Source organism: Etheostoma spectabile, chromosome 7, assembly GCF_008692095.1.
Source record: "Etheostoma spectabile isolate EspeVRDwgs_2016 chromosome 7, UIUC_Espe_1.0, whole genome shotgun sequence".
Lineage (NCBI taxonomy): Eukaryota > Metazoa > Chordata > Actinopteri > Perciformes > Percidae > Etheostoma > Etheostoma spectabile.
The window spans coordinates 3,171,867-3,186,368 of record NC_045739.1 but is presented as its reverse complement, the minus strand read 5'-3'; the positions used below and the strand labels follow the sequence as shown (position 1 = coordinate 3,186,368).

At 40.0% G+C, this 14,502-nt stretch overlaps 1 protein-coding gene across 1 annotated transcript in view; it reads left to right on the top strand.

The window, feature by feature from the left end:
- The window catches only part of LOC116692869 (metabotropic glutamate receptor 4), a 192,861-nt gene that overhangs the window by 115,708 nt on the left and 62,651 nt on the right, over positions 1-14,502 (top strand). The window contains exon 3 of the mRNA XM_032521443.1: positions 14,183-14,399. Within this exon, the coding sequence (XP_032377334.1) occupies positions 14,183-14,399 (217 nt within the window). The remainder of the gene's footprint in view (positions 1-14,182; positions 14,400-14,502) is intronic.

The following is a 14,502-nucleotide window of genomic DNA, read 5'->3' as shown; positions in this document are numbered from 1 at the left end:
TTAAAACTTCCTTTTTCAAATTGTGTGGTAAACAAGGCCATTATTTGCATTCAGTGATTCTTTAATTACTTTTGTCAGTCAGTTCAAATCTCACTACATCCTCAACCTTTAGTTGAGATTTGCATGTTTAACGCAAGTAATAACTCAATTTGTAATGAGATAATTAATCACAGTTGCCACTGCCCAAATATGTGATTGCCACAGATTAACAAATCAAATAACAACCCTGTGTAGAAGCAGCACCGAAATGATAAGCACACAACAAATATTTAATTCAGCTTAAACATTTTGTTTTGGCTATAGCAAAGTATGAAAAATGAGATACTTATTAGTAACAAAACGCTGACAATGAAATGGAACAACCCACCACTGTAAGAATGGGAAATACATTTTTATCTAGTGTTGCCTGTCTATTCTCTTTTTCCAGAGATATAAAGATTTATGCAAACTGTAACAATGCAGAAATAGCTGCTGGCTACTGTTTTGCATCGCGTTTGGTGTGTGAATGAGTAAGTGAGCGAGAGAGAGAGAGAGAGAGAGAGAGAGAGAGAGAGAGAGAGAGAGAGAGAGTACGACTGAATAAACGAACAGTGACAATAACAGTTGTGTAGACTGGTTTGTACATCATGTCACATCCAGGGCTTTCACAGCTACAAAACTTGTAAATCAGGTACTGGAACATTGAAGTAGAAGAGGCCTGGGGATGTTTGGTGCCAGAATGCAAACCAATCAGTATTTCTTCTTCTTCTTATTCAGGGTTGGTAGTTCTATCCCTAGCTCCTCATGTCCACAAGTGTAATTGAGCAACAGTGCAACCAGCGCCTTGCATGACTGCTCCGCTGCCATGAGTGAGTGAGTGAGTGAGTCAGTGAGCGAGTGAGCGTGCGAATGGATGAATGAGATTTGTGAAGCCCTTAGTCCGTTAAGGTAGAAAAGCGCTATATAAGTGCACTCCATTCACTATCTAAATTCATGTGTCATAACTAAAGGTCCCTTTTCTGCAAATCAATATATAACTAAAGGGGCAATGGGTACATGGAAAACATGAATATCAATAACAAACAGTAAATCACTCAAATCAATAAATCACTGTTAATGAGAAGACACAAACTGCATTTTGAAATAATGTGTTAAGGAAGTTCCGCTCGCTCTTTTGTATTGCGGCACACACACATGAGTTTCCATTTTACTTTTGTTCTTGCCTCAAATGAGTCACAGTACAAAATTTCCTTCATGGCCTTTTGCTTATGCAAAATAAATCTCTAAATTGCTTCCAAAATCATTAAGTAGTGTACCTACTTTACACAACAGTGAAGACGGGGAGAAAAAATGTAATTGTGATAAAAGCAATAAAAGCACAGGGGGGCAAAATCTTTTAAGCGGAAAAGAAATTCAGGAAATTGAAAATAGAGCATTTTCTACGTAACGTAACTTTTTTCTTGCTTTAATATCATGCTCTCTAAAACATCACCCTGAATCCACTTCAGTTTGGCAGAAGACTACAAAAAGTCCCTTATTTATTATACAGCACATGGGAACATCTGTCATTACCCGTAGCCTGTAAACATGACTGTCACACTTATGGATCTAAACAACATAATTGCCAAGGGCTGTGTGAGGAGAGGGAAGCAGGGAGTCTTTGAGATGTAGCACATTATTTGTAGTGTTTCTTGTTACAGCTATGAATGCACAATAATGCTGCCACTAAGATTGGCTGGTTTGATTGAATTTGTTTTATTTATTTTTATCTAGGCATGTCTGGATGGAGTGAGCAAATGTGGTTTGAGAAACAGTAGAAATGTAGTATTTGGCCTCGGTCTGATTCTGTGTGTCTCTGGGTCTTATGAGCCAACTTTTGTGAAGATAAAGCCTACAACTTCAACTTCAAACCCAATTTCAGAGACTTTACTGCATCAAAGACAATAGACTGTGTAAAAATGTTTCGGCTTTTTGTAATTTCAAATACATCTAAACTTTATTTGCATTTTTAATCAAAATTACTGTATAGCGGACATTTAATATTCTACGGTTGCATAACATGTAATGTCTGTATCTATCAAATGTGACACATGACTGTGGGATTGGTAATAGTAGAGTTCATGCTGTGGGCATTTTTCACTTATTTTACAAATTTTTGAACATGATAAAAATGGTGGAGGGGTAATATAGTGCACTAAGCAGCAAACACAGCAACCATGCACACCAAACATCCACATCGGCAGTTTAGCTTTGGGAGAGTTGTCAGTGGACTTTCACTGTGAACTGAAGCTGGGAGCTGTGCCAAAGTGTTTAAACACAGCTCTTAATGTCTCTGTTTTGATTCCATCCATTGAGCAAAATAAATGCATCGGTAGAAGGCTATTACTTGCAATTCGGGGTGCAGTGAAGAATGTTGTGGTGCTTAAGCCCTTCAGCAGCTACAGAAACATGTGTCTGGCTCACTCAGTCAGTGGCTGTTATTGCTGTTTATTTAGCAGCTCTTTATTAGAAAGTAGAGAGTGGCTGTATTTTCACCATTCTTTTTATAACATAGGCCATAGCCTGGCATTACCAGATTAATTTGCAAAAGTGTGTTAGTCTGGAACCTCTCAGTTAAAGACCTACAACCAAACAGAGAAAACAACGTAGCTCTGAGCAACACATGCAAGTTGGGGCAGTGCTTGGTCCGTTTTAAAACAGGAAATAAAAGGCCACCTGGTCACAATGTTTCCCAAATTACGGATAAACAGCACATCAAAATGTTTTTCTGAAAATATTTCAGGCGAGAAATAGGCATTACGGTAACAGAATCTTGATTCCTATTTGATCAACACCGCCTAGTTTGATCTGAGTTGGACACAGTATGGCTTACGGTTACGATCGGTAAATACATTAAGCTCCTCTGACAGGCATCATCTTACCCCCCCCACCCCCTTCCTTGTCAGATCAACGACTGATTGGCCCACCCTGGTTCTGGCCAGTTGGAAATCTATCTGAATGTGAGAGACCTCAGACGTATTTGCCAAAGCAAATAAAACATGAGCTTGCAGATTTGTCTTGTTTGCAGGCTAACATTGGCCATACTGTACATATTTTAAGATAATGAGTTGAGGGCATTGTATTTTTTTTCTAGGCCAAGTAAAAAAATAAAATAAAATTAACAAACTAAATTAAGAGCATGCATTATTATTACATCTAGAGAACAAATGAGTACTCTGAGAACACAGATTTGATTGTTTTTTCCCTCCATGACACTTCCCGAGGTCCATACCTCTTTGTTGATTACCTTAACCCCATACAAGTGTAAGCAGATAGTGAAAATAGTAAAGCAGAATGGATGAACTGTTAGAAAGAAAAATTAGAGAGAGTAACTAAACCTGACAAACTATGCACTGTATATGGCGGTGATAGAACTAGTGTGGTGAAAAACAATGGCTGCTACAGCTTGGAAATTTCTTGCCATGTACAGTACTAAAGCTGGCATGTTATTGATGAATAATTGCATGACATGTTGCATATTACATTCATCCTTTAATATAACAATGTACACAAATGCACAAAAATGGGTAGTTTGAGCTAAGTGGCTCCAACTATCCTGTTGGAAAAGCAGAGTTCAGTTAACATAGGGTGACGGTTCCCTGCATTAGTTCAGCATCCTGAACCCCTTAAAAAGTTAAACTTTATACTAGATGAAGGGCATGTAGCCGGTCAAAGGAACAGTAGTAGAATAACGTAACTACATTTAGTTAAGTATTGTAATTTTTTCAGTACAAATTCCAGGTACTTGTACTTTCCTTGAGTCTTTTCTTTTCATCCAAATTTCTACTTCTCCTCCACTGCAATTCAGAAGGAAATACTGCATGTTTTACTTCACTACATTTATCTGACAGCTTTAGTTACTGTACTTGTTAAGATTTGTACATACAAAACATAAGAGTTGGGTGCCTGGATAGCTCAGTTGGTAGAGCGGGCGCCCATATAGAGGTTTACTCCTAGACGCAGTAGGCCTTGGTTTCACTCCTGTGGACCTGCGGCCCTTTGCTGCATGTCATTCCCTCTCTCTCTCTCTCTCTCTCCCCTTTCATCTCTTCTGCCTTTCTGTCAAATGAAGGCCTAAAAATGCCCATATGTATGGAGGAATCTTAGAAAGAAGGTTTCATTAGGTTTTTGAATTGGTGCCAGTTCTATTGTTATTGGGGGTGGCAGTAGCTTAGCCCGTAGGGAGTTGGGTTGGGAACCGCAGGGTCGCTAGTACAAGTCCACATCCAGACCAAAGTATGGTGGTGGACTGGTAGCTGGAGAGGTGCCAGTAATAACAACAGAGTGTAAATTCTAATTTTGCCTTGTGGGATTAATAAAGTATACATTACATTAAAGTTAACAGGGCAGGCCACTATGACCCATCATATCTGTGTTACGTCACCTTTCATAAAAGAAAACCCATTACGTGATGTTGACTGATAGTTTTTTTTATACATAAAACGTGCAAGTTTGTTTCCCTTGCTATTGCTCTCTAAACAGATCAAGGCTCTGTCCAGCAGCTGCACATACAGTAGTTCAACTCAAACCCCTGTTGGTTCAAGATAGCTGCTACATCATGATACATGACCAAATGGGGCAGGTTCAACACATAAATCATGACAGCGATTGTGTTTGAGAGGCTGTAAAGTAACATTTGCTATCACTTACCTACACCGTAGCTCCCATTGGTGTCTTTTAGACCTTGAGGTAGATTATTTCTAACTAACAGGGTTTCATCTCCATATGAATGTAGGACGTCTCAGGTAAGTGACAGAGGTCCAGATTCACAGAGGCATATACAATTTGCCAATTAGCACCAACTCCTTACTAATAATTTACACAAATACACTAAACATTATCCATAGAGCTGGCTAATGTCAGTCCTCTTGAATATTATTAAATATCATTAGCAGAATGATGTTTTGTTAGTTAGTGATGACAAAGATGCTCCATTTCGATTAAATACAAGTAGAATGCTACAGGCTTGGCACCACTGACGTAAACGTGATGAGTAATGACTCTTCCTTCTTTGTATGATTCTTCGCACCACTGCAAAGCCTTCAAAAACAATTCTCAAGAGGCTTGATTCAACTAGTGAAGAGAGAGCATTAGAGATTTATGCAAAGAGTTGTAAAGAGGAAATGTTGAGAAATATGAAGTAAGCCTTGGTGATACCTTGCAGAGAGGGGGATCAGATCCTTGGCCCAAGCGTCTGTGTGGAGCTTGCATAGATACCTTTATTTTCACCATATTGATCTCAGTAACAATGGGTTGAAAGATCTCAATGTGCCATATGACTCAGCAGATTGGTTCTGCAGTTAGTCACAGCAGGTTCAGGCCAACCTTTTTTTACTCAGCAGAAACACTAATGACAAGAACACCGAAACTGTTGAGAAGCTGAAAATACGAAAGCACATCAATTTTCTCTCCAACACAATAGTTTGATCAATTAGTATGCCAAGAGCATTGTTAACCTCCTCACCGGGTATGAATGGAAATCTACGCTGCAGGGATTCACTGACTGGAGGTTTCACCTTGAATATCATCCAGTCTGCTTCTTAATTGAATGGTGAAGACGGCACTATATACCCGAAGGTGCTGGTGGCTCTGCGGAGCTCCTGTGAGAGCAAACAGAGTAATGACATCTGCCTCTATCTGAACGTGAGAACCAAGAGTTAAAACCATTCTGTAGATTTAAAGCTACAGCACCATTATTGTGGTTACAATTTCTCAGAGTCAGGTGGAACTGACCCTTGGCTAAGCCCTGCCTCTTTTAGTTATTGTTGCCACGCAAATCAATAATTGCAATTATTTGATAGATTGATTGCGATACGATTCACGATATTGGAGGGAATTGTTATTTTTGTATGATTATTCTCATTTTTATTAAAATGTATTAACATTGAAAGAAATTAAAAGGATTTAGTGTGTGATTTTTTGCGAGGATCTGTACCAAACCAAGTTTTTTTTTCTTTAGCTGTAGGATAGGATAGGCCGGGACGTCTGTGCAGCCCCACAATACTTCATTTAGAATGATTTGACACATATTTTGTCATTAACAAATATTGCACCCTCTTGCGTTTTGGATATTGCACTAATCCATACTGCAATTTTGATACAATTGCGATTAATTGTGCGGCCCAACCTAAAAGGCTGTTAGGCATGTGATGGCAACATAAATATAACTTTAAATGCTAAACAAACAAAGGCAAAGTTGCATGCTCCAGGCAAAAAAACAATATAAATAAATTGTGCCATTTTTATTACAGGGCGCATTTACTGTATGTGTAAGGGGATTTTTGTAAGGTAACCAATCCTACAAAATAATGTAGTTAGCTAATGATATGCATTTTGGCTTTGGAAAAGTATTGCTAAGATTATCTGCGAGGTAGCCAAGCATGCTAAAATTGCAGCTTGCATTAGAGCAGACAATCACACTGTTTAATCCATTCCTCACAATTTAGGTCTTGTGTTTTTGATTTTGCAAGGGCAAAAAAGACAAGACCCTCCAAAACATACCAAGTATGGCTCCTACAGCAGCTTCATGCACGCTGATTGGGGCTGCAGTAACTGTAACTTGGCACTGGTTAAAGTTTCCAAGCGATGATTGGACAATTGCTGTTTGGGAGAGTTTTTTTTTGCGAACGGTCAGCCGTTATCCTTGAACAATGCATGGATTTAGCTGAATTTAACGTGCTGAAAACGTCATAGACCACAACAACCAATCTCGGGTTTATTGGGTCTTGGGTTTCAATTTTTGTTTCACCTCATAATAATATAAGATGAAATATCAACACCTCACGCACAGTAACAGCAGTCCTACATAACTGTCAGCAAAACTATGGCATGAAACTTTTTTAACACATTTTCAAGAAGTACTCACAGGAACATTCCAAAAACCTTGAAAAAAGCTTGAATTTTCTCTCCCAGCAAACAGTACAAATGTACAATATTTCTGTACAGTCCTAGTGAGAATCATTACCTCTGCATTGACGCAGTGCCAAATAAGCTCATTGAATTTTTAAAAAGGAGGCACAGTTATTTAAAGCAAGTGATTTGAGCATTAAATCTGCACCAAAAATCTGCTTGAGACGCACATCACAGCAATTAGGCATATTTCCCAATTCCATTAGCAATTAAATGGATGGTGCGGGGATGATTGGTGCAGATTAAAGCAGTTCTATAAACTTGGGGAGGAAAACAGTGTAGTGCATAAGTGATGGGGTTACAAAGAGAGCTCATATCAGAGGGCAGGAAGCTCAGCTGCTTTAGCCTCAGCCTGAACAGATGCTAAGTGCACACAGCTTCATTGAAATGGAACAATAAGAACATGTTTGAACAACCTAGATCTGGCTGTGTGTATAGTGAGTCATCCAGAATTCAACTACACAGTGCAGTTTTCATACATTAATTTATGCCAAGACATTATATCCATGCCTGCATATGGCATATTCTATTTTCAGATCTTCATTTTTATTTTTACTCCCAATGCCGGTTTATTTTCTCTATAGGGGGATCGGAGGGGGCCTTTGCTGAGGAATTAAATTTCTTCAGTCAACGTTATTGGGAAGTGCCTGTGCTCTGTTAGAGGAAGCACACTGTTCAGGACTATCGCTGTAGTCCAGTGAGCAAGAAATCTCACCAACACAAACATGATAAGCTCTGCCTGTCCGGGTTCTTCTTCGGGAATTCTGAAATTGTTGTTATTGTTACAGCAGTGAAAATCCCTCAGGTGAAAAATACAACACAGGGTTAGCTTCCCTGCAGCTCACACTTATTTGGCAGATATGGGACTGGACACGTCACGGCAGCACCACAATACATGACAGCAGCCAAATTAAAAACACAAAAAGAGAGATATATATTTTAGATCAGGGGGAACACGTTTACTTAGATATTTGTATTGTCTTGAATGTTTTTTTCTGAAAAACAACATATTTTAAATCTAATTTTTAATTAATAAGCTACTTACGACTTTGTTTTTCACCAAATTCAGCCACTGAAATGAGTTTAAACCTTCAAAAAAGTATCCTTTCACAGGCCTTTTTTTCTTTCTTTTTCTTGTAAGATTATGAGCAGCTGTTGTAATACACAGTTATAACAGGTGCAGAACTAGCAGGTGCAGCCAGGCCTATCAGCAGGGATCTTGATGATATGGTATCTGTGTTTTGAAAAGCTCCTCTGGGAGGAGAGCTTTGGTGTGCCATGGGAAAAAGATGCCGGAGACATTTTTATACATGCGCTATCACCTCAATTTATTCCAAAGAACGTATTGTACTTACTTTGCGAAATTAACAAACATAAAGACATGTATGCAACTAGAAAATTGAGGGAATTGAAGATGCAAATGGGATGAATCCCTTAGATTTAAATTTATACTACGTGAATAATTTTCCCTGTGCGGCTGTGTCCTTGAAATAATCTAAAATGAGCCATGATTAACACCCTCCAAAACACCTTTGCACAACACAGTTGCTGGATCTCACCTTATGACGTCAAAGCAGTGCGAGAAAAAACGAAAACAGGTTCACACTTTTATTGCTACAGAGAGGGAGAGAAGCACCGATGTAAAAGGAGGAAGTTTCTGCCGACCCAGTGTTCAAACTATTCCGTGGCCTTTGGGGGAGCTCCTTTTTTGGGGGTTTGTGCGCTTGCAACTTACAATGACTTCCAAAAGATACATAACAGCTACAAGTGTTTGCACTATACAGGATTTACTTAATATACTTTATTAACATGAATTGATAGGTCAAACAGCAAACAGTCACCCACAAATAGTCTATAATCAAAGCGTCACGCTGTCTTTGAGAGATGAACAATGGTTGAAGTACTCAGGGTACAGAAGAATACCATAATTTCTCCGTTAAATTAGGCCTAAGTGACACACCCCAAGATTCCATCCCTAACAAACAGCCATGTACAGTCCCTGACAAAAGTCTTGTCGCTTATCTATTTTGTAGAAACACCTGCTATTAACCTGACTTTTAATAAATCAATTGGTGTAAGAAATAGCTCATATGAAAAGCTAAAACCCTCCCAAATAATGTTCAATGCACTGAAATAAATTAGTTTCACTAAAAAAAGATTTATTATTTAAACAAGACAGAAAGATCAAATTTTGGCAAGACAAAAGTTTTGTCGCCTATACATAAATTGAACAAATTTACTGCAAATACTAAAATATGTCAGCAAATTAAATAGTGGTGCTGTGAGATTCAAATTTAATATCTTGTATGACTTCCATGAGCTTGAAGGACTGCATCCATGCGGTTTGGCAAGGATTCATACAATGTATTGATGAAGTCATCAGGAATAGCTAGGAAAGCAGTCTTGCATGCCTCCCAGAGTTCTTCAATATTCTTTGGTTTGGTCTTCCATGCTTCATCTTTCATCCTACCCCATATATGCTCAATGATGTTCATGTCTGGTGACTGGGCCGGCCAATCCTGGAGCATCTTGATCTTCTTCGCCTTGAGGAACTTTGAAGTGGAGATGGAAGTATGCGATGGAGCACCATCCTGCTGGAGAATTTGGCCTCTTTTATGGTTGGGAATATAAGAGGTAGCTAAGATTTCTTGGTATTTGAGACTATTGATGTTGCCTTCCACCCTGTAGATCTCTTGCACACCCCCATACTGGCAGTTACCCCAGACCATGATTTTTCCACCACCAAACTTCACTGTTTTCTGGGTGAATCTTGGATCCATGTGGGCTCCAGTAGGTCTCCTGCAATATTTGCGGCAACTGTGGTGTAATTCAACAGAAGATTCATTTGAAAAATCCACTTTCTTCCACTTCTCCAGCGTCCATCCTTTTAGCAGGCTGTGGGCCTTGGCAAATGCCACACGGTTTTTCAATTGTCTTTTGTTTAGAATTGGCTTCTGGGCACTGATTCGACCATGGAGGCCATTTTGAGACAGAATCCAACAAACCGTTCTGGTTGACACAGGGACTTCAGGGGACCAGGTCTGGTGGAGCTCTGCTGCAGTGGAAAATGGGCTGGCCTTGGATTTTTGAGCCAACAAACGGTCCTCTCGAGCAGTCGTCTTGCGGGGTCTGCCTGACCTGGGCTTGTCAAAAACATCTCCAGTGTCTTCAAATGTTTTTTTAATCCTCTGTACTTGACGCTGAGACACATTGAAGGTGTCTGCCACATCAGCAGTGGATCTGGTCTTCAGCCTCTTGATAATCAAAACTTTAGTCTCAGGGTGAATCTTAGGCATGTTTGCAGATGTCTAATTGCAGTTGATGTGAAGGTCTAGTGTACTGGGGTTGTTTTTATACACACCTGAGACCTAATTGATCCATTATTAGTCACAGGTGAAGCTCATATCACAAGGCGACAACACTTACAGTATGTCTTTGCAAAAATTGACTCAATGGGCTTTACCAAGCTGTGAATATTAGAATACTTTTTGACAGTTTCTTTTTGCACTGAAACATTATTACAAAAGCTGTTGGGATTAAAATGAGCCATTTCTTGTAAATAAATCTTGATTAGAAATCTATTTCAGCGGCACTTCAGGTCAATTTGTACACAAGCGACAAGACTTTTGTCAGGGACTGTGTATCGGCTCTTCCAGTCTCTCCACTGCTGGCTGTTCTGATTTAACCGGAGAGAGGAGCTAGAGGGGTTAGGATTGTGACTGGCCTCTGACGAGCTGTTACCACCACCATCTTCCGCCAGAGAGAACATTATTTCTTTAGCTTCTTCTTGTGTTGTCACCCCAGCGGGAGGTGTGCTAACAGGGATTGTAGCAGGTGAATCGGTTGTGTTATTAACGTCATTGCTACACAATTAAAAAATAGTTAAACCCAAAGGAATTAAACTGCCTTGTTTTCTTTTTGCCATGGCTATATGATGCTACTTGCAGAATAGATTTTAATGGCCTCCAACATTTCTATTTTTTCTACAAATCTTTGAGTTAACATGTACTAAACATGAGTTGAATTTTCACCGCAGCACCACCATGCCTTGATGCGTATGACAAGAATAGCATTTATAGTTATCTTCATGCATGACTGAATGATATTTTTGCAATTTTACGCATAATAATCCATAATAATCACATTACACAAAACTGAAATTGCAAGTCAAAATGACAATGCTTTTAGAGAACATTTTACAAATCATCTTTTCAGGGGAGCCCATGTCTTATTAGGGGAGCCAAGCTCCCCCTAGCTCCCTCATAGTTTCCACCCTGCGCCTACCGTCGAGGCAGATAAAAGTGAGCAAACCTGAGGGTCGGGTGTACCTTTTCCAACAGCTCCCACCAGTTGTTAAATCAACAAGTCGGTTGAGTGCTGCCAGACCGCAGTGTGCATACTCAAAACATGCCAGTGACCCTGAAAAGGTCTGTGTCTCTAAGAATATCCCAAAGAAGCGTGTGCATGAAGCATGTCGGCCTCCAACATGGATGTCATTCAGTGCTCACAGTTCATGAAGCAGAGCAATTTGCACAAGCGATTCTAGCTCAAAACAAGACAACCGACGCAAAAATGCTGCATGGACACCGCACAGGGCCCAGGACATCTTAGAGCCATCAGTCTGGAATGCTGACATGCAACATGCACATGGTCCATTAGCGAGCACACAAAGATATCCCTTTTCTGCCTTTCCTATCTTTGAAAGGGAATCGAGTTAACAAGGATGCTTTTGGCATGTTTACCGCATTACAAGTCACTACCTTTAAAGCCAAGTCTGCACAAAAGCAACTCCAACACTCTACAGTAAAACGACAAAAGGGAAAATCTTTTATCCAGAGGATCCTTGTGGCAAAAAGAAGGTCTGTGTAGAGTTATATGAATTGTTAGGCACAGGAGGTCATGGGTACAGATTGAACAGCTGTATTTCTAACACAGGATTCAGCGACACGCAGGGAGCAAAGTAGTAGCAGGATCAGTGCACAGCTACAGCTGACCACATCAAAGGCCTCCGCTGTGTGACATAAGGAAGAGGGAAGGGATGGTATCAGCTTCACAGTGGTCTGTCTGCAGTTAGTGGAGGAAATAAAGTATGACTATTGGTGGGTAAAGTTTCCTTTTGTTGCTAGCATTACTGAATATGTATCTTCTAAGCTGTGACTAAGTAATGTTCTAACATACTGCAGGTTTCAAAGGGTTTTTCACTTCCATATTCAGCGGATCTATCCATCCACATGTCCTTCCATCTCAGTAGGGATACTCAAAGATGACTGTATTTCAGTGTTGTAGTACTTCAGACCAATTTTTGATGGCCTGGTCTCGGAATCGACCGCATTTTTACTACTGTACTGTATATAATATCAGGAGGAGTCTAGACCACCATGGCAGGCATTGCCTCTGCATTGTCTGATGTAGACCTGTAAGTTAAAACTTGCAAATGCAACCAATAACTTGACTCATATCTAATTTGAAATTTGTTATCGTGAACCAGCCTCTCCCTGCCTCCTAACACGCACTCCCAAGAAAGTGAATGTGTGAAAGCTCTGGCTGTCTAACACAAATCAGGTCCTAGTCTTGACTCAATCTGGCCCCGCCTTGGTCTTGGTCTTGACTTGGTCTCAACCGCTCAAAGTCTTGGTCTTGTCCCGGTCTCGATACACTCTGGTCTTATTGATGCCTTCGTCTCAGATTGTCTCGACTACAACACTGCCATATTTTAAAGAAATCCAGCTAAGAAAAAGGCTGAGGTGTCGTGACAAACAGTATTTGGAAAGGATGAAGATTTCCTTCAAGAGTCATCACATCAAAGCCCCAGAAAGGCTACTTTGACCTCCTCCTTTTGTCATTTGTCAACATTATCTTATTTTGTTTGTGTATTGCTTTCAGTGTTTTTACTGTAAAAATGATACATGATTTCTCAGATGTCTTTAAGGCAGGAGTAGTTTAAAGACATATCGAGCTGAGTCATGCACATCAAAAGATGTTCACCCACTGACTCATACGCAGTCAAACTCTATTCTGGTTTGAAGCAGCTGTGCCTCGACCCTCTATATCTACTGCCTGAATTGATCAACCCTAGAGAATCAGGAGGAAAAAAAATCCATCAGCATAAAAAGTGTGTCCATACAATATTTGAAGTTAAACCATGAAACACATAATTGAATGTCATAAAATCTGGTTAGTTAACTCCCCAACTACGCAGCAAAGAAGTCATAGGGAGATCACAGAAGCTATGACAGCCATAAATCTAAAGTAACTTGACTGAGCAAAAATCGAGATTAGAGAAAAGATTTCTGCAGTTAAACTAAGACCGGTCAAACTTTTTTTTTTTTTTTGACAGCGACATGGAAAGACAAGCGGAACTCTGAAAGTGGCGCTCACAATCTATAGCATCTGAACACATTCATCAAAATATCATGAAACAATACCTATCTCGAGAGTATCTAAAGCAGTTACCATCAGTTCACTAAGCTTGACTTCCTTCCTTATTACGGCCAGCTGACATTAGGCATACTAAAATGCAATAGTTAACCAATTAAAATAAATCCCATTACATCTATTATGACATCAGGCCTAAGCAAAAATGATTAGGACATACAAAGAAGTGGCACACAAACAAGGAAGTACAAACAAGTAAGTACCGATGATGGCAAAGGCATTAAAGCAGTCCATGCAGTAAAGACAATACAAATAGTCACAGAGGACACAGTGAAAGCACATCTGAGACATAATGTGGAGGCAGGCAGCAGAGATGGATTATCTTGCATTTTATTGAGTTATCCCACAACATTTGACCTTATTTGAGTTCTACTTTTATTGAAACTGCCATTCCTATTAAACAATAGTGGCTTTGGGATTTTTGACAACACAAGCTGTTCCAGCTCTGGAGGTCGATCATCTTGTGCTTTTATGTTATTCAACACCAAATAAATCTCACATTATGTTCGAGACAAGTGTGAGGTCATAAGTAGATTAGTGTTGCTTGACTGGAGTGGAAAGTATACTTTAGCTACAGCTAAGCCTGTGATAATCAGGCCTATTTTAAGCAACAGTGTGCCAACTGTAGAGGTTGAATAACCCGAGGAGCAGTCGAGATTTAAGCAGATGTTAGGTGTCATATTTTAATCATGTATTTGTACGTGAAATAAGAAGGAACCTTCCCGCTGAACACGTAATTAATTTACACAAAAGTATATAAATGGTACATTTCACAGTGTGTAACCACATCTCTCGCCCTCTCTTTCTTCCTCTACCATAGATCCCTCAGGTGAGCTATGCCTCCACGGCTCCGGAGCTGAGTGATAACACCCGCTACGACTTCTTCTCACGGGTGGTGCCCCCAGACACCTACCAGGCCCAGGCCATGGTGGACATTGTTAAAGCCATGCGCTGGAACTATGTTTCCACTGTAGCCTCTGAGGGAAACTACGGAGAAAGTGGCGTTGATGCGTTTATTCAGAAGTCCAGAGAGGACGGTGAGTCTTTCTTCAAACATTGCTGCAAGCATCTTAGAGTTTGCTCAGACTGATGGGAAAGCGGTTCTCGCTATGTGAAGCTCATATTTGATAGCTTCCCTCT